General features: G+C 41.9%; 1 protein-coding gene across 7 annotated transcripts; it reads left to right on the top strand.

The window, feature by feature from the left end:
- Window positions 1-629: 629 nt before the first annotated feature.
- LOC114464371 (laminin subunit beta-1-like) lies at window positions 630-10,466 on the top strand. Of its 7 annotated transcripts, XM_028448485.1 has the most exons (8): window positions 655-1,131; window positions 4,162-4,279; window positions 4,362-5,012; window positions 7,784-7,928; window positions 8,052-8,259; window positions 9,179-9,317; window positions 9,532-9,691; window positions 9,851-10,466. In XM_028448485.1, exons 4-8 carry the CDS (start codon window positions 7,829-7,831, stop codon window positions 9,985-9,987), a joined length of 744 nt encoding a protein of 247 aa, XP_028304286.1. In that variant the 5' UTR covers window positions 655-1,131; window positions 4,162-4,279; window positions 4,362-5,012; window positions 7,784-7,828; the 3' UTR covers window positions 9,988-10,466. The 7 variants fall into 7 exon arrangements, with proteins under 7 accessions (XP_028304282.1, XP_028304281.1, XP_028304280.1 ...); XM_028448484.1 differs by lacking the exon at window positions 655-1,131 and having other exon boundaries at window positions 3,518-4,279; XM_028448482.1 differs by lacking the exons at window positions 4,162-4,279; window positions 4,362-5,012 and having other exon boundaries at window positions 653-1,131.
- Window positions 10,467-23,120: the final 12,654 nt, after the last annotated feature.

The following is a 23,120-nucleotide window of genomic DNA, read 5'->3' as shown; positions in this document are numbered from 1 at the left end:
GTATATGAAGCACATGTGTTTATTAAATATACTTACAGTTTATATACAAGTCAACACATTGCATATTTATTATTAATTTCACATTGTTTGTCTTTAAGTTAGACATTAACATTTTATTTTCATTATATATTTTATTATAATTTCTCATGCTCACTCATGTGGTTCTCTGGTATTCACTAATGACTTATTATAGACACATTTATTATAGACTTTATGTTCTTTAACACTTTATAAAGCAGTGCATATTTGTGGAGCTTGTGATTGGCTGATTTTTCATGGTGACTTCCGCTGTAGTAGACGTTAAAATCTAGTTATTAATCTAACAGAACGTGTAACTGTGTCACATCCTGATGCTCTTTGGGAAGATAAACTCTCTGTCACATTTCACAACATATTTACACCAGTTCTTTGTTTTTTTCGCCAGAACGTCTTCATTCATTCATCTCTCTTCTGAGTTGCTTCCGGGTTTGTTGCCGCTGTCAGCACTAATCTCGCGAGAACTGCCACCAAGCCAGGCCATTTCACAAGGCAGTTCTCGCGAGGCTAGTGACGGCGTTCAGTTTAGTGAGGCATCTTTCATTTATTACATTAAAATACGGGATATTTACGGGAAATGCTAATACGGGAAGATGGCGGGAAAGAGGGGTAAAATGCGGGAGTTTCCCGGCCAAAACGGGATACTTGACACGTATGGCTCGGTAAACAGAACAGGCTCCACCGACCAGCAGGCACTAGGACCCAGAGGCGGAGTATATGTGTCCCCATACCGCTGCACAGGTTGTAATATCGCCAGTTTATCATTTTACCAGTTGTTAGAGCTACTATCTTTACCAGGGAGTCAATATTTATTCCTGGTGATTGTTTTCTGGAGTTTTTACCGGTGATTAGTTTCTATCTCCCTCGCGCTCCGCGGTCCAACCACACCGCCTCTATGACGCCATCAATGGAACCCTGCCTTCGAGCCTCTTTTTTGCCAAGATAAAAAGAAGAGGTAGCATATGAACACGACACACGTCTTTAACCAAGAGCAACAACAAGGTACAAAGAAGTAACAAGTTGCATGCAAAAATGGCTTTTTCTGATATAACAAACCCGATTACCATGCTCTTCAACATCCTCGGCTTTCAGTCTGTGAGTAAAAATATGGAAGAGTTTAGAGACGAGGTATTCAGAGATTCTGTGATCACAGATTTTGCTTATAGTGAACAACTAGCTAGTCTTGTTTTTGTCTTTTTTCTTTTTCTTTTTTGTTTTTGTCTTGTTTATTTCTTTTGTGAAAAAAGAAAAAAAAAGTTGATTGAAAAGGAGCAGAAAGAAGTAAAGCGTATAACATCTGCCCCCTCCATTATTTCAGAGATAACAGCTGTGTCTTCTGAAAACATTAGCGGTGTTCCAGAGATAACAACCATGTCTCCTGAAAACATTCGCGGTGTTCCAGAGATAACAACTGTGTCTCCTGAAAACATTAGCGGTGTTCCAGAGATAACAACCGTGTCTCCTGAAAACATTAGCGGTGTTCCAGAGATAACAACCGTGTCTCCTGAAAACATTAGCGGTGTTCCAGAGATAACAACCGTGTCTCCTGAAAACATTAGCAGTGTTTCCGAAATAACTGTGTCTTCTGAAAACATTAGCGGTGTTCCAGAGATAACAAACATGTCTCCTGAAAACATTAGCGGTGTTCCAGAGATAACAACCGTGTCTCCTGAAAACATTAGCGGTGTTCCAGAGATAACAACCGTGTCTCCTGAAAACATTAGCAGTGTTTCCGAAATAACTGTGTCTCCTGAAAACGTTAGCGGTGTTCCAGAGATAACAAACATGTCTCCTGAAAACATTAGCGGTGTTCCAGAGATAACAACCGCGTCTCCTGAAAACATTCGCGGTGTTCCAGAGATAACAACCGTGTCTCCTGAAAACATTAGCGGTGTTCCAGAGATAACAACCGTGTCTCCTGAAAACATTAGCGGTGTTCCAGAGATAACAACCGTGTCTCCTGAAAACATTAGCGGTGTTCCAGAGATAACAACCGTGTCTCCTGAAAACATTAGCGGTGTTCCAGAGATAACAGCCGTGTCTCCTGAAAACATTAGCGGTGTTCCAGAGATAACATCTGTGTCTCCTGAAAACATTAGCGGTGTTCCAGAGATAACAGCTGTGTCTCCTGAAAACATTAGCGGTGTTCCAGAGATAACAGCTGTGTCTCCTGAAAACATTAGCGGTGTTCCAGAGATAACAGCTGTGTCTCCTGAAAACATTAGCGGTGTTCCAGGGATAACAACCGTGTCTCCTGAAAACATTAGCGGTGTTTCCGAAATAACAACTGTCTCTCCTGAAAACGTTAGCGGTGTTTCCGAGATAACAACTGTGTCTCCCGAAAACATTAGCGGTGTTTCAAAGATAACAGCTGTGTCTCCTGAAAACGTTAGCGGTGTTTCCGAAATAACAACTGTCTCTCCTGAAAACATTAGCGGTGTTTCCGAGATAACAACTGTGTCTCCTGAAAACGTTAGCGGTGTTCCAGAGATAACAGCTGTGTCTCCTGAAAACGTTAGTAGTGAAGCAGCACAGCCTGCTACTGACAGTAACAACCATGTCGCAGTAATGGCATCTCTACACAAAGAGATCCAGAGCCTACGAGAAGATCTTCCTCAATTTTGGAGCATGCAGGTTGAACAAATGCAGCAGCAAACAATACTTTTGTCCATGAAAAAAGACCTCGCAGAGCTTCAAGAAACACACAATAAACTGAAAAAATATCTGGAGGAACGACTGAGTCAAGAAAAGTCAGAAGAAAAGAGTCTAATATATCCAAAACAAGAGGATGCAAGCCAACCTAAGAAAAAATCTATGTGGAAACGATTTAAAAACAGATTTTAAGAGCGATTCAACAAGGGGTTCTCCTTCCATCCCTCCAGAAGCTTCTGAGATACAAAACGGCTTCCTCTAAGAACCAGGAATTTTAAAACCAGGACTAAATTTTTATTAATAGAAAAAAAAAATCATCATGAAATAGAAAAATTACTTCTCCGATCTTCACCATAACCTAATATGTGAAGGCTCATGTTTGCACATTTGAGCTGTCATCGGTTGCACACCCTGGACAGGGCACCAGTCTTCTTCAACAATGGCAGCAGCAAGTCAGGCACAGAGGAGGGAGCAGGAATTGTTTGTGGTTATTGACCAGACAAAAGCCCCGTCGTAAAAGAAGATGGTGTGTGCGCCCGTTACATGCAACTGCATGGAGAGTGCAGCCAGCTCATGAGACCGATAGTGGTTAGCACGTCCGCCTCACAGCAAGAAGGTCGTGGGTTCAAGCCCTGGGGTGGACTTGGGTCCTTTCTGTGTGGAGTTTGCATGTTCTCCCCGTGCTGCGTGGGTTTCCTCCGGGTACTCCGGCTTCCTCCCACAATCCAAAAACATGACTGTAAGGTTGATTGGAGTCTCTACATTGCCCATAGGAGTGAATGAGAGATTGAATGGTTGTCTGTGTCTGTGTTGCCCTGTGATGGACTGGCGCCCTGTCCAGGGTGTACCCCCGCCCAGCGCCCTATGAGAGCCGGAGATTGGCACTGGCAGACCCCCGCGACCCTGTTAAACGGGAATAAGCGGGTATGAAAATGGATGGATGGATGGGCTGTAGATGAAGAAATCCACTTCAGCTACTTTTGGATGTTCACGCACCCCTTCGACGACCTGCTGCATCGGATTGAGCCATTTTTGTTGCATGCAAGGACCCATCAAAGTCCGGTCAGCCTAGAGGAGAGATTGGCTGTTACTCTGAGAATCCTCACTTCTGGAGCGAGCCAGAAAATTGTTGCTGCCAGTTACAAGTTGCAGTTGACAACAGTTTTAGGTTAGGTTTACCAGGCCATCTGGAAAGCCCACAAAACAGATTTTGTTTCCTCACCCAAAGGCAGTGAGTTTGTAAACATTTCACATGAGTTTTGGAGGATCTGGAATTTCCCTTACCATTTGGGAAGTGTTGACAGGAAGCATGCAGAAAGTGACGACTTTAATTATAAGGGAACTCATTTGATTGTGTTGATGGCAATCTGTGATGCAAAGTACCGTTTCACCATGGTGGACATTGTCTCATATGGTCAAGCGAGTGATGGGGGAATTTTTAAGGACAGTCAACATGGTTCAAGACTTTTACAGGGGGCTCTTGAGCTACTACCACCTGTGAACTTACCTGGCACCAACACTGCTGACCCACATGTTTTCCTCTGAGATGCAGCATTTCCACTCCAGGTGAACCAGATGCGGCCCTACCCAGGTACAGAATTTATTTTAATGTGATTAATAAATAGTTTGAAAGTATTTGTGTTAATGTGTATATTTCTTTTTTTTTTTTTCAGTCAACCTTGATGATGCACTGAAAGTGTACAACTCCCGGCGCTCACGAGCCCAACGGGTGATTGAGAACAGCTTTGAGGTACTGGCTGCCCGATGGAGAATCCTGGGGCATCTTATGGAATTCCACCCTGACAAGACGGTGGATGTTGTGAAAGCCGGCGTGGCCCTATGACATGCTGACCCACACAGATGCAGCAGCCTCACCTGAATCTAGATACAGTCCACCTAATCTGATGGACAGCACACAACTAAGAAACAAGCAAAGTCAATAAAAAAAATAAAGCAATAAAAATTTGCGGTTGACCTCATTTGGAGACACGATTTATTGTTCTCATTGAATGATGGACTCCAGTCGAAGCATGATGATTTTATATAAAAAAGATTTATTATAAAACTAAATGAAAAGAGTACAAAGAAGCTTCCATCCTGTAAGAATGAAAGGCAGCCCACAACAAGGATGGTCAAAAGGCTCCGGGGCAGAGGAAAAAGCAAGACTGCTTAAAAAGTTCTTCACACACACATTTCTACACCGTTTAACCGTCCTACCCCCCGACAGATAAGAAAGAAGCAACAGGGAGGAGTTCAAGTCAGTTTGTTCTGTTCGTTCGGAGATGGCGCTCCCGGTATCGGGGGTGATAGTCAGATGTGCATAGGTGTGTGTGTGTGTATGATGTGAATGTGTGTAAATGGATGTGTATGTGTGACTATGTGAGTGTGTGTGTGTCTCTCACCAAAAGGGTGCCTTTGCGTCTAGCCTTGAGGGATAAGATGTGTTTTGGGAAGCATGTGGCTGACCTCGAGAAGAGAGCAGGAGACATGAGACAGCAGAAATGAAAAGTCACAACTTAAAGCCTTAAAAGTGTAAAGTCCCATTTTTCAACCTCAAATAAATTATTTAAAACAAAATTCACAGAAAATAGAACACTTGAACACAATATAAGGTGATAACTAATGATCGCAGCAGAGTTTAGGGTTTGCATGCGTTGTTTGTGTGCGTGCAGCAGCCCACATGGAGGCTGCTGCACGCACACAAACAACACATGCACCACAGATTTCTGTGTTGTTTACAAATCAATGTAAATCAAGTAGCAGTAATTACCTTTCAAGCAGAAAAAGTCGCTAATTCCATCTTCTACTCCTCCAGACCATATACTGTAAAAAAATTTGATGCTCCAGCCCCGGGAAAGGGGCGGGGACTGTGAGCTACAACTGTCAGACAACCCATCAAACACAACCCTGGCTCTGATTTGTTCTTTTTGCTCGGTGGCTGTGCATTCTGGCAATATGCAAAAGGCTGTAGGAGCAGCAGAGGGGACTCAATGAGTCTGTTTTTTTCACACAAACCTGTCCTTACATAGTGACAGCTTTAGCAAATATGACAAAAAGTCACTTTTATAAGAGTTGCAGACTGCACCTTTAATTGAATATTAATATTAAAAGTCTATAACTATACTTGCTAATCTTCTGCCCATATTTATTTTATTTTACTTTTGCTTAAAGGAGACATATCATGCATTTAAGTCCTTCCTTTTTTTACATATAAATCATACAGTTGTGGTCTATATAAAGCAGAACTGCAATGCTTGCGTCTGAATTCCTCATTATTATAGCTCCACAGGCCTTTTCTGATGTGCTTCTGAGAGCAACTCGTTTTGGTGCGGCCTCTTTAAATGCAAATGAGACATTTCATACCCCGCCCCCTCTCCAGGTTTTAGAGGTGACACTACGTTCAACTCCAACTGTTCGGCCATTTTTGTAGTTTGATAGAAGAGATACGATTGTCTCGTGGCGCAGAAAATGTTTATTCACATGTTATTTACAAAATGTCAACAACGGAAGACTTGTCCCTCCAGCTTTACATGTTCGAGCCAGAGTCTGACCCGGCGGAGCGAGATGAAAATGAAGATGATGAACCTGCAGAACCCTAACAAGTGAGCGAACGCAAGCACCGAGCTAATGCTAGCGCCAAACTATCGTCACGAAATGCATTTTAATACAGTCTTTTCGGAGACAAAAACGGCAAAATGAAATGACTAATGAAAACTTTAGACTTAAATTAAATCACGTGGGCCATATCATCAAGGATCTAAAATGAGCACACAGCGCTAACATATGAAGACGGTGCAACTGCTAATGCTAACAAAACAATGACAGGGACGTCTTATCACATTTTTTAGCGTTATTTACAGCTTACCGAAGTGCTCTGTTCGTCATCTCCAAAGATAGAAGGAATTGACCCCTCAATCAGACGAAGTCTTTCGGCAAATCCTTCTTTATACTGGCGGAGGTTGCAGAAGCAGTCATCCTTGAAGTGCTTCGCTTACACAAAAATGACCTTACCCACAGATGTGGGTACATTTCCGTGAAAAATAAAACTCAACCAGGCACTTCGAAAAGGTTCTAGTGCTGGGAGACGGTGTAATGAAGCGTGTGGGTTACTACATCCAACAACCGAACATTTTGACATATCCTCTCGTAACTTTGGCATCCTTGAGCTTGGACTACAAAATAAAAGCGAGAAATAAAAATGGCGGATTGCTCGAAGTGTTGGACCTGGAGTCGATGTCCTAATTTGGCAGTTCCGCTGCAAATACTGTGACGTTATTGTTCAAAAAATTTAATAGAGAATCGAAAAATCGAAACAAATTGAAAAATATGACCAAAACAGAATATAAAGATAACAATGGAGCACCTGAAGAGACTAATTTGAACTTTTCTGTACTTCTAAACACTCTAAATATACAACAATATGCATTTAAGGGCTAAAAAAGTGGATTTCGCATGATATGTCCCCTTTAAGGCACCGAATGACCAAATGACCTGCCAGCAGGACTTGACACCTGCACACACTGCCAAAGGTCCCAAAAGCTGGTTCAATGACCATGGTGTTACTGTGCTTAGCTGACCAGTAAACTGGCCTGACCTGAACCCCATAAAGAATTTATGGGCTATTGTCCAGAGGAAGGCGAGAGACACCAGACCCAACAATGCAGATGACCTGCTATCAAAGCAACCTGGGCTTCCATTACGCCTGAGCAGTGCCACAGGTTGATCGCCTCCATGCCACGCCGCATTGATGCAGTCGCATGTGCATTTGACTATCTGTAACGCGTTATGACAATGTGATCTTTCTAAAATTAAAAGAAAATGTAAAAAAAAATACTTTTAGAACTTTCAAAGATGGCGAATAGAGATATTTAGCCTCAGTGTGCTTCAGATTTTTGTCGTTCTAAGTTCGAAATACATCTTAGGAAACTTGGAAGTATACTTCAGTGGGAACAATCATTATCCTTATCAAACTATTAGTATATAGTAGACAGTATATACTCATTGAATTTGTGGTGTATATTTCATTAGTGTGCAATTTCAAACACAGCCCAAGTTCAAAAGTGTGTGAAAATGTCCTTTATTTAAAATTTTTCAGGTCTGGGAGGCCAAAAATCGTGCAAATGATGCAAAGGCCAATGCCATGGAAGTGCTGATCAAATCCAACCGCAGCAGAGAGAGAGTGGAGCAGAGCAACGAGCAGCTCCGTGACCTCATCAGGGAGATCAGAGACCTCCTCACCAGTGAGGACAACACACAAAACAGAAAAATACACTAAACATGTACATTTTAATGCAAGAAAATCACATACAAATCATTTTGTTGATGGAGACGTTCTCTCACCTCTCTGGGTTCTTATCGCGCAGACGACAAAGCTGACGTGTCTGTCATCGAGGCGGTGTCCAACGAGGTGCTGGCCCTAGAGATGCCCACCTCCACAGAAAAGCTACAGGAGCTCACCAAGGAGATCAGGGACAAAGTGGCTACGCTAACTAGCGTGGAGAGCATCCTCAACCAGAGCGCCGCGGACATCAAAGAGGCCGAGGTTCTGCTGAGGCAGGCTGAAGTCGCCAGGTAGAATAATTACATCATAACATGTGTTTTAGGATAGACTTCAAAGAGTAATAATGGAGTATTTTTATCAAACATTTTAATGACAAGAAAAAATTTTTAAAAAATTTAATTTCACAACTGACCCATGCATTTTGTTCTCAAAAAATTCACAATTTTTTACCAATTGTTCAGTGATTATTCAATAAGCACACTGTAAGTTTTTAGTTTGATTAGTTGAACACTTTTTGAAACATGGCCAATATAGTGAGGGGGGTATGTGTTGATTTTCGTGGGTCTTTATTTTTCTTCCATTTTCAGCTTCCGATATCTCGGGAACTACATCACATAGGAAACTGAAATTTGGTATAGTAATACAGCTTCATATACTCTGTCAGAATATACATAATGAAAAATTAATAAAGAATAAATGATTATAAGAAACAGAGGCAAGCTACAATGACCTTATGTAAAGAATTTTCAATATTTGAGAGTGGTGAAATAACCCGAAGTGGTGGTCCAAAGTAAAAATTAAGAAGTTGCATAAAGAGAAATTGTTTATATCCCATGAAAGAGTAATATTGATACTATAAATGAAAACAAAGTTTTTTTCAGTTGCAGTTATGGGCCAATGAATATAGTAAAAAAAAAAAGTATTTTTTCAGATTTCAAGAAACTGTCACCCAAGAACCAATGCATATATCTAACTAATCATTAGTGATTTGAAAAGTTTGTGTTCATAGCTCAAAGCTGATCAAATCAGATTGAGCTGAGACATATGTAAAGTTGTTTACTGAAGGCCCAAACTTTTTCCAGCCCCAAACCCCGAAAAACTTTTTTCCAATTTTAAGGGGCTGGCATGTCCACCAGATAGGATGTATAGCAGATGTTTTTATACATTCTGAGAAAGTAGGCAGAGCTGTATTACTATACCAAATTTCAGTTTCCTATGTGGTGTAGATTTTCAAATATTGGAAGCTGAAAATGGAAGAAAAATAAAGACGCGCAAAAATCAACACCCCATGGACGCCATCCAGCTCGCCCAGAACAACACCAAAGGAACGCAGGAGCTTCTGATAGCTGTGAGAGACCTCAGTCAGATTCTATAATGGTTTGTATAACGCTCTGTGATGTGGTCCACTCTCTCTCTCTCTCTCTCTCTGTGTGTGTGTGTGTGTGTGTGTGTGTGTGTGTGTGTGTGTGTGTGTGTGTGTGTGTGTGTGTGTGTGTGTGTGTGTGTGTGTGTGTGTGTGTGTGTGTGTGTGTGTGTGTGTGTGTGCGTGCGTGTGTGTGTAGGAGTTTGAGGAGGGCGTGAAGGATAAATTTGAGCAGGTAAAGGAGCACGTGGAGGAACGAGGAGATGCGGTTCTTCAGGCCAGAAGACGAGCCGACGAGCTGCAGCTGGAGGCCAAAGAGTTACTGGTTCAGACCAGCATCAAACTGGAGAGACTGGGAGGTGAACGACACAACTGCACAACATTTCATCACAACATAATGGGCCTACATCCACAGAACTGTACCAAACTAAAGATTCAGACTCTCCACATAGAGAATAATCTAACCAAAAGTAGAGAAAAACTTATCCCTGACCGGGACACGTGTTTGTGTTTTCCAGAGTTGGAGAGTTCTTATGAGTCCAATCAGCTGATCCTGGAGACCAAAGCTGCAGAACTGGCTCAGCTAGAGGAAGCTGTTCGTTTGCTGCTGGATGAGATCAGCCACAAAGTCACGCTCTACAGCACCTGTGTGTGACCAAAGCTTCACCAACACATACTTTTAACTCTCGGGGCACCTTTGGGTACCAAACGTGTACTTTCTGCTTATTCAGTGTTTTAAACTCTCAATATCTAATTCAGTTTAAATCCTAATTGTATGAACTTTATTTTATTGTCATGTTCATGATTCCATGATCACTTTTCTTGCAAGATATATAGAAGAGGAGATATAAAATGTAGTGACACTGTTTGAGTTTGGTCCTATTGACTACCATTATAACCCCATATTTTGGATATACTGTTATCCTGACAAATGAAAGTGGTTTTCCCAAAAATATCTACTAAATCTAAGCATCTACCGTCAAAATACAAGAAAAACAGGTTTTAAGTGGGATGACACCCCCCCCCCCCCCCCCCAAGACACCAGGGTCAGCAGAGCTTTATTACATAGTTTCAATGGAGGACACTTATTCTTACCCTGCAAAATGCATGGCAATAAAAATGCTGAAAACTATACAAATTGTCTTGATGTGTCGGGATACTCATAAAGGAGTGGTGTGAATGTGGTTAAGAATATATTGTGTGTGTGTGTATGTGTGTTAAGACGTGTGTAAAATTCGAATAACAAAAGCCAAAATGAACTTTATGTTTTTTCTTGATCAATAGAGAGCCTCTTTTTCTTAAGTTATAACATAACAGTGGTTTTCCCATACATATCCAGTGAATCTAAGCCTCTACCTTCAACCCCCCACCCCTCATAGCTACCAGGGCCAGCAGAGCTTTATTCCATAGAGTTTCAGTGGAAGATTCTTATTTGAATGTGTCGTAGCAAATTATCTAATAATGTTCAATGATACATTTATATTTGTCATGTGTGTATGATTAAGGGGATAATTTGCTTTTTAACTCTGTGCCTGTTTTCTCTTCTTCTTCGTCTTCTTGGGGGTAGCCATTCTCCTTTACACATCTTATCTTATACATATCAAAAGACTCAAAACACACACACACACAACCACATACACGTACAACCACACACACACACACAAACACACACACACACACACACGCAACCACACACACACCAACACACACACACTCATCCACACACACACACGCACACGCACACACACACACACACACACACACACACACATCTAACTTTCACTGCCCCCCCCCCTGGTCCCTTCTTTTGTTGTCTGTGGAAGGAGGAAGGTGGGTGGGACGGTGGGGTATAAATGTGTGGGAAAAGGAGCTTTTGGCCTCTTCTTCTTCTCCTGCTCATCGCGCCCTCTCTCCTGGCCAGGAGAGACCAATGCTTCGTCCATCCCGCTTTGTACCTTTTCATTTAGTTTAGATTAAATCATTTTTTATTACTTCATCATCTCTCCTGTCTGGTCTTCATCATTTATCACCACAGAGTGTGTTTCCAAGTCAAAGATGAGGTAACCGTAAATTTCACCGTAACAATTGGCGTCACTATAACAGGATTCATCTTCTGCTCTGAGGGGCTTCGGCCGCGGACCGGTACCCGGAGAGCGGACGCGCTTAAAACCCCAAAGCCAGCTTTTAATGGTATGGGACTCCGGGTCTGCCCCGCGGTGGTCTGCCTCTCGGACAGAGACTGGATCACGAACCATCGGCTGATCCTCAAACACCAATTCGGACTACGAAGGTAAAGCTGCCTTTAAATATATATATATATTTATATATTAACTCTGTGTTGATAGACCGATAACCAGTCGAGTATTGTAAAGACTGTAATGAGAAAGGCTCAAATGGTTGAAGTTCTTTGCTTTTTAATACTATAAGTTCTCTATATTTTTCTTCGGGCTCCGGTTATTTTTGTTCAGGCATCTAGGACGGCTAGTCATTATTTACTTTGATTTTGTTCAGGCACCTCCACGGACAGCCTGTGAGGTCCTGACCATAGAATAGACAGGCAACCAAAGTTTCCGAAACACCCCGGTGCCATATACCGAGTTCACCTCTGCACTGAGACCAAAATGGATTAAAACCCCAAACCTAACCTAATCCAATAAACGGTAGTGAAGACTACAGGGAGTAAAACACTAATAATGGGGATCAAACAGACTGATGAAGATATCAGTGAGATATTATTGGATAAGTTAGTACTATTTATAGAAAATGAGTTCCTAAATATGATGAAAAATCCAATAAACAAATAGTATATGCAATGCGCATATACATTCTCGGTATGATGTGAACTCGGATCATGAAACCGGCAAGCTTTCGGTGAGTTTTACCTTTTGTTTTAATTTTTTTTAATTTTTATTTTTTATTTTTAATCAGATTTCTCCCTTGTTGTTTGACTTTAATGCTTTCATTTCGGACGTTTACACACACACACACACACACACACACACACACACACACACACACAAGACAGAGCCTCCGTAGCCATAGTGTGAACAGATGTCTCTTCCGTGGGGGGGGATGGCCTGTATCTCCTTTTGCCCCTTTTGTTTTAATGCAAACAGTACCTTTTGGTGTAGGGGGAAAGGGGAGGGGGAGACTGCAGGAATATCATTACACACAGAGAAATGATTTACACAGACACACATTGACTCTACCCAGGCGTAGTGCCCCTCATTGGCCAGTTTAGTGAAAGGTCACATGATTAGACACTACATACTTGTAATACGGTCTGTTATTAATACATAGATTGCCAAAACTAACAATGTTGTGGCTTCTCACCTTTCCCTCTGCCTGCAGAATAGTGCAAAGCCATTGCAACACTCAAACAAACACACAGATGAATACATTATTTCATTTTATTTTATTTTAATATTACTGTTATCATCATTATCATTTTTTTTTATTATTTTATTGTTTCTGTTGGCTTTGCGGTTGTCCCTGAAGAAATGATATCTTCAATGAAAGCTCTTAATGAATGAAATCACCTCCAACTCTTATGCTAATGAAATGTCAACATCATACAAAGGACCAAGCTTCTACCAAGAACTCAACTCTCCCATTCAGCAAAGCAATGCTGCAACAAAATGACTCGCTCAGTCCCAAGTCAACTCTTCATCGTCTATGGAATGGGCCGCATGCCAGTGCTGGGATTAACACATCCTGCCCATCATCAAAGACTGAGAACCTGTGGGCATCGGAGTTGGTTGAACACTCCCCCACCAATGAGTTGAGGGTTGAACACCACGATTGCTGCCTGAATGGTGGGCAACCACTGCAGACTGGTCACACGTCTGCTGGAACATCTTCACCAAAAAGACACTGTTTCAAAAGCCACGAGGATACCAAGCCAGAAGAAGTCCACCACAGCCTTTGGTGGTAGTGCTATATCACTTTAGCCTTGAACTTTGGCATAGGGAGGGGACAACTAGCAAATAGCCAACAAGCTTCTCCTTCGATAAGACAATACTAACCCCTCTATTTTCTGACTGTACGCTAGATTATTTTGTTTTCATTTATTCTCTCACACGCTTTGAGATATACTTAGAAGAAGGTGAGCTTTAAGCAGACAGACCAGACATATAGTCACACACTCACGTTCATAACTATGAGCTGAAACACAGAACCACCATAACTTCACACAGAAAACACATTTATTTGCACTGCTTTTGCCTTTATGAGAAAGACAAACAAAAGGGAGGAAAATAGTTACTAATGGTTTTGTTTTTGTTTGCTTTTCTTTCCTTTTATTTTCTTGTTGAGGGGAGGCCCCCACAATGCAAGATATGGTTACATCCGTTGAAGAAAGAGCCCTCTGTTGCCTCAGCTTTTGGAGCTGAAGTTTTTATTTTTTATTCTTTTATTGGCCATGATTTTTTTGAGCTCACACGTTTTTTTCTTCTTTGTTATTTCTGAACGATTCTTCTTTTACTCCTTTGTTTTTACTCAATTTCAGGAAAATTGAGACAGACATTGAGGACTGCAGCCTCAACCAAGTTTACATTTTGACATTTTTGACCGATACCCTCGTAAACAATCTGTACCTTACCCTTTTGAAGCTGCATGCGACAGACAGCCTAGTTCAACATTCATCGTTGTCATTTTGCGCGCCTCCTCCATACCGCGTCGGACTGTCTTGCCGGCCCGAAGCCACTCGACAGCAGGGGAGGTACCAAATTTTTCTACCAAATTTTTCCCGAGAAAACTGTCCCATTAGTTGCTATGAGTACTATTGTCTCTGCAGTACTGTGCGGTTGAAATTTGGGTGTTCCAGTCCGCGGGTCTGTTCTTTATCGGTTACGTGCTCTGGCAGATATCTGAAGTGTGTATGATTCTCTGGCTTCGTTTCTGATGTTGTTTTGTTGACGTTTTGGGAATATTAGCTATTGAGAGGTGTTTATCTCCGGCGTGTCGGCGTATTTGTTCTTTTGAAGAGCATTACTGATATTAGCTGTTGAGGGGTGTGTTTGTCTCCGGCGTGTCGGCGTATTTGTTCTTTTGAAGAGCATTACTGATATTAGCTGTTGAGGGGTGTGTTTGTCTCCAGCGTGTCGGCGTATTTGTTCTTTTAAGAGCATCTACTGATTTTAGCTGTTGAGAGAGCGCAGGCGTTGTTTCCTTAAAAGGTAGCGGCTGTATGGTGTGTGTGGGTGTGCTTGTCTCTAGCCTACGGCTATTGAGAGGTGTGTTTGTCTCCGGCGTGTCGGCGTATTTGTTCTTTTAAGAGCATCTACTGATTTTAGCTGTTGAGAGAGCGCAGGCGTTGTTTCCTTAAAAGGTAGCGGCTGTATGGTGTGTGTGGGTGTGCTTGTCTCTAGCCTACGGCTATTGAGAGGTCTCCCCGCGTATCGGGAAGGAGTATTTAATAGAAGGGATTATTGTTTTATTTTATTTCTTCCTTCTCGGTGACTCGGGTGGAGAGGTTTGTGGTTTACCGCTCGGCGGTCTGTCTGATCAGCAGTTATTGAGATATTGTCGGAGCGCGTAAGATGGGTAAAGTACATAGCGTGGTACCGGCTAGAGATGCTGTGGACTGGGACGCCCCGTTAATACAACAAATGAAAACTAAATATGGACCAAAATCATGCGTTAAACTTGAGGTTTGGGTCGGGTCTTTTGGCTTCCCGTCTCGAGAATCATTAAGTGAGTGACAACTGGGCCATTTAGTTTACCAGGTTTTAAAGGTTATTTTTTCTGGGTGTTTAAAAACACCAAACGACATTTTTAATATATAATACCACTTTCAGTGGAATGACTGGCTTTGACCTTGACTGACCTTACTGTTCATGTTCAGTGTCCATGTTTTTTTGTTGTTGTTGTATGTATATACTCGTTGTTGTGTACACTTGTCTATGTCTTCGTCTTAGTTGTTGTTATTGTGTTGTTTTTTTTACTCAAAGGAGACGAATCAAATCCAACTAAAGGAAAGGGATATTTTAAATGATTCATTTAAGTCTTAATGTTTTCCTCTCTTTCTGTTTCTGAGTGTTTCCAAACAGACAATGGCACCGCCTTTTCGACTCCGATCCTGCCTCCTTCAGCCGTCATGCCTGGTCACTGCTTCTTTGATGAAGGATGAGAATTAAAGAGACTACAGAGACTTCCAATCCAACTGCAAAAGTGGGGACAGATCTTCAAATTTCCAAAAGGAGCGTACAGTTGACCCTGGCTTTGACCTTTATGGCTGAGGAGGAGGAGGTCGAGGAGGCTGGAGGGCACAAAAAGCAGGCGGACACAAGAGAGAGGAAAACGGAGACACATCCAAAATGATCAGATAAGTGATTTTCCAATGATATTTATCATATGGTTTTAAGAATCCAAATGCATTCTTCTACGTCCCTCTGATTTTTGATTTATATTTTATCATAGGAAAATGATATACAAAAACCCTCCAACCATTTTCTTCCCCCACCAGCACATAGCGTGCAAGACCATAAAACACTTTCACTGGGTTTAGACATTTTTTAAGAGTAAAATACAGTTCTCAACATTGGGTTGGTGGCCCAATCTGGGTCGCCTGAGATTTAAAGAGGGTCCTCCTGAAATTCTTAATAATTGATAGATATAAATGAGATAGTTTAAAGTTAAGTAACTTCCGAGCATTAAAGGAAGCTCTCCAAACCGTGCTATGGCTTGTCACTCCTACGAATGGGATAAATGCAGAGAGCAAAAGACAATATGATTGTTCGACTCAACTTAACTTTAATTCTGTCTAACCTTAAAAGGGCCAATAATCTTGCTTAACTCTGGTTCAGACACAGAATAGGAGACACTTTTGCCACCAATTTAGAAACGAATGAACTGACAAATTCAGCTCTATGAAAAAACTAGGTTATGTTATTAGGTGTGGAGTGTTAACATTATTTAGAATAAATAAAGGATAGAATAAGATTTCTCCTTCATAAATAAGAGATAGCAAAGAAAAATAAAACCCAATACAAACAATTTAAATAAATAACATTTATTTATTTGGTTAAACTTATTTGGCTTTCTCACATCTCCATGTCTCCCAATTGTATGCATTCATCTTGAGAAGACATGTAGCCACGCTCCACACTTTCCGTCTGACTTGCATGTCCTTCTCTGTCCGAACTCTCCGCCTTTGTCACTCCAGCCGATCGCCGCAGATGGCAGGCCTCAGACTGCCACCAGGTAGGTGGGATTTGGTATGGTCCCGATTCAAAACCTTGTTTACCAACTGCTCTTTTTCCTGCTTATGCAAAATTGACACACGGTCAGGCCCATGTGTCAAAGGGTGGTATGACATCTGCAATTCAGACAGTGTGGTACACAAAGGGATTTTCCTCTTTTGCAGCCGAGTTTTGTATGATCTGTGCTAAAAACAATCCAGGTAGAAAGAAGCCATTAACTAGCCAGACAGCTCACCCACCGCCATCCATGCCTTTTCATCACCTACAGATGGATTTTGTTGAGCTAACACCATGTGAGGGAAAGAAGCACTGTTTGATCATCATAGACATGTTTTCCAAATGGATTGAGGCCTTTCCAACCAAACATCAGACAGCCACGGCAGTAGCCAAAGCACTGCTAACAGACATCATTCCTAGGTGGGGCATTCCATACAAAATCTCTTCTGATAACGGCACACATTTTGTCAGCCAGGTGATAACAGAGTTAGGGCTAAGATTAGACATGGATCTTAGAAAACACTGCAGCTATCACCCTGAGTCCGCTGGGGCCGTAGAAAGAGCTAATGGTACGTTAAAGAACAGGTTAAACAAATGTATGGAGCAGACAGGACTGAACTGGATCAAAGCTTTACCACTTGTTCTCCTTCAGATGAGACAACAGGTCCATCTGAAATCCAAACTTTCACCCTTTGAAATCCTTTTTGGGCGGCCACCCAATGTGGGTCTATCCCCCTCTGTTTCGTCCTGGGCTGAGACAGCTCTCCAGGACGACAGTTTGATAAAATACTGTGCACAACTCTCTTCGATTCTTGCACTCAACAGGTCCAGAGTTCGAGCGGCGCTCCCATTGACCACGACCGAGAACCTCCATGATATCCTTCCAGGTGATTTTGTGATCGTACACAACACGAGACGGAAAAGGTGGACCGACCGGAGGTGGATTGGCCCTTTCCAGGTTCAACTGACGACACACACAGCTGTGAAGGTCGCAGAGCGAGCCACGTGGATTCACGCATCACACGGCAGGAAGGTGCCAACACCAGCCGAACCTGCCCTCGAGACGACTGGCCTAGCGGAGGCACAGCCGACATCACAACCGGTCGAGGAACCGCTGTAAAGAGGCACACATCCAGGAGCAGTGCCTTGATGAGCCTTTTGTTTGCCTTGAAGGTTGCAAACGAAAGGAAAAGACCTCGGGGAGTCACAGAGCTGACTCTGGATACGAGGCATATGGTCTGTTGAAATATCTGAAATCCTGCTTTGAGGACATCGTGGGAGAAAATACCAATCACAAGCCTTTCCCGCTGTGAGGAGTTACAAACACTTCCGTCTGTGACCCAGAAGCAAACTGAAATCATGCCACCAGTCCGCCGTGTTTGCCGTTTCTTACCGCTTGTACTATGGCCTACAGTAGGCACGGTGATTCTGTCTACAATTCCAGTGCTCGTGTGGCTCCTAACCACCGGGGGTACCACAGAAGAAACTAAATTTGAACCAATGAATGCAAGTACAATATCTAACCTGAGTATTTTTCCTGACAGGGGTTCCACTACGAACAGGGGTAAGAGGTGGTTAAACGACATTTCTACGCACGACACGCTGTCCACAATCAACATCACCCATCCGTTCCTTACAAACACGTGGTATAGATATGCATATTACCAAAGCTAAGTAGAGGCTTATCTGATTGTTATGTTTGTTCTTACATGCCTGTGTCTTCAACACATCCGCGCCTAACCGCCGTGCCAATGGCCGACTCATTTTGTTATCTGTCTTATTCTAACTTCGGTAGGGGAGATCCCAAACGTTGCTCTAGACAAACAGTTAAGAAGCTTGCGACTTTGCAGGATGATACTTCATCAGCTATGTATGTTGACTACACGCGTTCTACCATTTTCCCTTTTTGTTTTGTCCGGAATGGCACCCGTAATCTAGGTCATATTCCCCGTCACAACTGCAACCGTACTCTAGGCTTCGAATGTACTAACCCACACAATCCACACACATGTGAACACATTCAAACACCCGGTGCCAATGGGACATACAACTTAGCGGAGGGTTTTTGGCTGTGCGGATATAAATTATACACACCTTCCTCCACACTGGGATGGTGTGTGCGCTCCTGCTCATGTAACTGATCACACTTACGTAGTCTCAACTATTCCTCTCGCAACACGCACAAAGCGCGAATCTCACACACCTCTGGGGTTTAATCCACACGACGCAATCTAGGGCACGGACGTTCCCCCCCGAGCGACGGGCCAGAAAATAACATTATCTTTGTTCCCTTGGGCTGGAGTGGGCAAAACACTGCTGCGCGTCGAGACCTTAGACTACAGGTTTAAGTCCTTTCTTAAAGCGTCTTTCGTGGCCCTTACCGGCTTCTCAGGGGAGATCACTAATATACGCCTAATGGTCTTGCAAAATAGAATGGTCCTCGACCTTCAAACCGCGGCCAAAGGAGGCGTTTGTGCACTGGTAGGTGCTTCCTGTTGTAGCTTTATCCCAGATAACACCGCCGACGGTCAAAAACATTTCCAGACTCCGCGACGCCATGAACAAAGATCGGTTGGGGGGCCCAGATTGGTTTTCTACTCTGCTTGCGGGCTGGCGCCCTCTCTTAGTCAAAATCGCGATTGTACTAGGGGTTGTTCTTTTACTCCTCTGTTGCGGTGTGCGTCACATCATAAAAAGCCTAATCCAAAATGCCTTTTCAGGCCACCACGTTCACATGTCTGTTCCACAGCCAGAGGTGCTACATGAAATGTTTATGATGAATATTTTTGATGACTCTGATGATGATACTGCTTAATTATCATACCCACATTCTCTCATTTATTCAAGGTAATTGCCAATGATTTTAAAGCTAAGGCTAACTGGTTTTATTGTTCAGCTTTGTGTTAAACATTTTATTAGCTGTAATTTGCTTTTTTTTATGTTGGACTTTTATTTTGTCCAAAAAGGGTGAATTGTCGTAGCAAATTATCTAATAATGTTCAATGATACATTTATATTTGTCATGTGTGTATGATTAAGGGGATAATTTGCTTTTTAACTCTGTGCCTGTTTTCTCTTCTTCTTCGTCTTCTTGGGGGTAGCCATTCTCCTTTACACATCTTATCTTATACATATCAAAAGACTCAAAACACACACACACACACACAACCACATACACATACAACCACACACACACAAACACACACACACACACACGCAACCACACACACACCAACACACACACACACACACACTCATCCACACACACACACGCACACGCACACACACACACACACACACACACACCCACACACACATCTAACTTTCACTGACCCCCCCCCTGGTCCCTTCTTTTGTTGTCTGTGGAAGGAGGAAGGTGGGTGGGACGGTGGGGTATAAATGTGTGGGAAAAGGAGCTTTTGGCCTCTTCTTCTTCTCCTGCTCATCGCGCCCTCTCTCCTGGCCAGGAGAGACCAATGCTTCGTCCATCCCGCTTTGTACCTTTTCATTTAGTTTAGATTAAATCATTTTTTATTACTTCATCATCTCTCCTGTCTGGTCTTCATCATTTATCACCACAGAGTGTGTTTCCAAGTCAAAGATGAGGTAACCGTAAATTTCACCGTAACAAATGTCATAAAGCTCTTTATTAATAAAGAGGTTCAGCAAGGCCCCCCTCCCCCCCCAACATCACAACTTCACGCGCCCCCCAGTTTGGGAACCACTGGCCTATGACGTCATTGGAACACTGCGAAATATTATGAAATAGAACTTTAGGTTATGTATATAACCCCGGTTCTATAAGTAATATGAGTGAGATGTCTCACTATGGGATACACACTCCCTGTAGCCCTCAAAAGCACTTTCCTCAATCCGTCAAGCCCTGATTGGCTGGAAATTACTGTCCACACGCCAGGGATGCTCTCACCCTCTATAAGAGGGAGGGCGGATGTACAGTTCCTCATTCAAAATAAGCACCTCTTCTCACTCGTTCAAGCAGGAACAGTCGTCTGGTGAAACATCTCACTCATATTACTCATAGAACCGAGGTTATATGCATAACCTAAAGTTCTATTTCATAATATTTTGTGAGATGTCTCACTATGGGATATGGCAACTCCCGTATTGCAGGCATGCTTATTGAGCGAATACCAGCCCGCAAGGCAGAGTTCGTTATCAGTCAGGACAGTAGAAATATCCAGCATGTAAAATCAGACACTCTCCTGAACAAGGACCAGGACGTGGCGAAACCTTGAGTCGAGTGTGCGTGCAGACCCTCAGGTGTCTGCAGACTAGTGTTGTGTTCAAGACCACACTATCCGAGACCAGAATGCACTGAGACCAAGACTTTCAGGAGCCGAGACCGAGTCAAGACCAAGACCGAGACAAGCCGAGACCAAACATTTTTTTTTTCCAATTTAAAAAAATATATAAATAAATAAAATTATGACAAGGTTCGACAGTTAAATATAATTCTCCCTTTAATTTCAGTTTCTTTTAAATACATTTGACGGACAAAAAAGGTGTCTGCAAAAAATGAACTAAAATATTAAAACTACTACTGCTACTGCTAAATTCACAATTATTCTACATATTTGAAAACAAGATTTTTATGTCAGCTGAATGTACAGCAAGTGTTTAAAAGCATTTCTGCCAAGAAATAATGATTCTCGATTCTGATTCTTTGAGTTGTGCAGGTCAACAGGTCACAGATTTCACAAGATAATGTTTTAGTTCCACTGTATCCATATTATTATTATTATGGATACAGTGGAAACAGAAACTATAAAAATAGTTATATTATGAACCTGTTTATATTGGGGGTAACATATTATATACATAAATGTAATTGGAGTCTAAAGCCACAAAAAAAACACCACTTTAAAAAGAAAATAGACTAATATAAGATCTCTTTACATTTATTTGAGTCATTCTGTGCTTGTGCGACTTGCGGCGCTGACGCGCTGGTGACGACATAATCCAAGATGGCGGCTGCCCGGACTACAGCCGACACTATTTAATAAAAGCCTTAAAAGACATGGATATAATGAAAAGAGTGGATGGACAGAGGCATAAACATGCGGACTTTCACACGGACTTAATAAACACACACAGACTTATTAAACACACACGGACTTCGGTACATACCTGTCAAGTTTTGAATTTGAAAATAAGGGAAATTTTCTGGCGCCCACTACGAGCCGTCCCACCCGCTCAACCAAGCAGTATTCCTTATATTTTAAGACAAGTGTACAATAAATCTAAAATACCCACTTGTCAACCACTTACTAAATACAATTATGTGATTAGAGTCTGGTAGGTCGACCTTTATTAACATTAAAATGCTGTGAACATTCCTACTAGGGCTGGGCAATATGGACCAAAACTCATATCTCAATATATTTTCTCAAAATGGTGATATACAATATAAATCTAGATAATTTTATCGAAAAAAGTCTGACCAGAAAGACAATTTTGGGTTAAATTTGCTGATGCTAAATGCTACACAGGAACATTTATTACAGCTGCACAATATGTGCACTCATTAATCATCTAACTGAGCTTTACATGTTGTTCTGAGAAGTAAAAGCAGCGACTCCTAAAACTAGTATTTTGATACATAAGATATATATATATATGAAATAATATAGTTTTCTATATCGCCAAAATAGAAAACTTGATACATCTTGAATCTCGATATATCGCCCAGCTCTAACAGACTAAATAAAAACATAAACGTGTATATGAAGCACATGTGTTTATTAAATATACTTACAGTTTATATACAAGTCAACACATTGCATATTTATTATTAATTTCACATTGTTTGTCTTTAAGTTAGACATTAACATTTTATTTTCATTATATATTTTATTATAATTTCTCATGCTCACTCATGTGGTTCTCTGGTATTCACTAATGACTTATTATAGACACATTTATTATAGACTTTATGTTCTTTAACACTTTATAAAGCAGTGCATATTTGTGGAGCTTGTGATTGGCTGATTTTTCATGGTGACTTCCGCTGTAGTAGACGTTAAAATCTAGTTATTAATCTAACAGAACGTGTAACTGTGTCACATCCTGATGCTCTTTAGCAAGATAAACTCTCTGTCACATTTCACAACATATTTACACCAGTTCTTTGTTTTTTTCGCCAGAACGTCTTCATTCATTCATCTCTCTTCTGAGTTGCTTCCGGGTTTGTTGCCGCTGTCAGCACTAATCTCGCGAGAACTGCCACCAAGCCAGGCCATTTCACAAGGCAGTTCTCGCGAGGCTAGTGACGGCGTTCAGTTTAGTGAGGCATCTTTCATTTATTACATTAAAATACGGGATATTTACGGGAAATGCTAATACGGGAAGATGGCGGGAAAGAGGGGTAAAATGCGGGAGTTTCCCGGCCAAAACGGGATACTTGACACGTATGGCTCGGTAAACAGAACAGGCTCCACCGACCAGCAGGCACTAGGACCCAGAGGCGGAGTATATGTGTCCCCATACCGCTGCACAGGTTGTAATATCGCCAGTTTATCATTTTACCAGTTGTTAGAGCTACTATCTTTACCAGGGAGTTAATATTTAT

This window comes from Gouania willdenowi, chromosome 6 (assembly GCF_900634775.1).
Source record: "Gouania willdenowi chromosome 6, fGouWil2.1, whole genome shotgun sequence".
Lineage (NCBI taxonomy): Eukaryota > Metazoa > Chordata > Actinopteri > Blenniiformes > Gobiesocidae > Gouania > Gouania willdenowi.
This window is presented reverse-complemented; position numbering and strand designations above follow the sequence as displayed.

Coding starts and splice junctions, on each gene's coding strand:
- LOC114464371 (XM_028448479.1), top strand. CDS start 1,069: ATGGCTTTTTCTGATATAACAAACCCGATTACCATGCTCTTCAACATC. Junction 1,591..1,671: donor CAACCGTGTCTCCTGAAAAC/ATTAGCAGTGTT, acceptor TCTCCTGAAAAC/ATTAGCGGTGTTCCAGAGAT.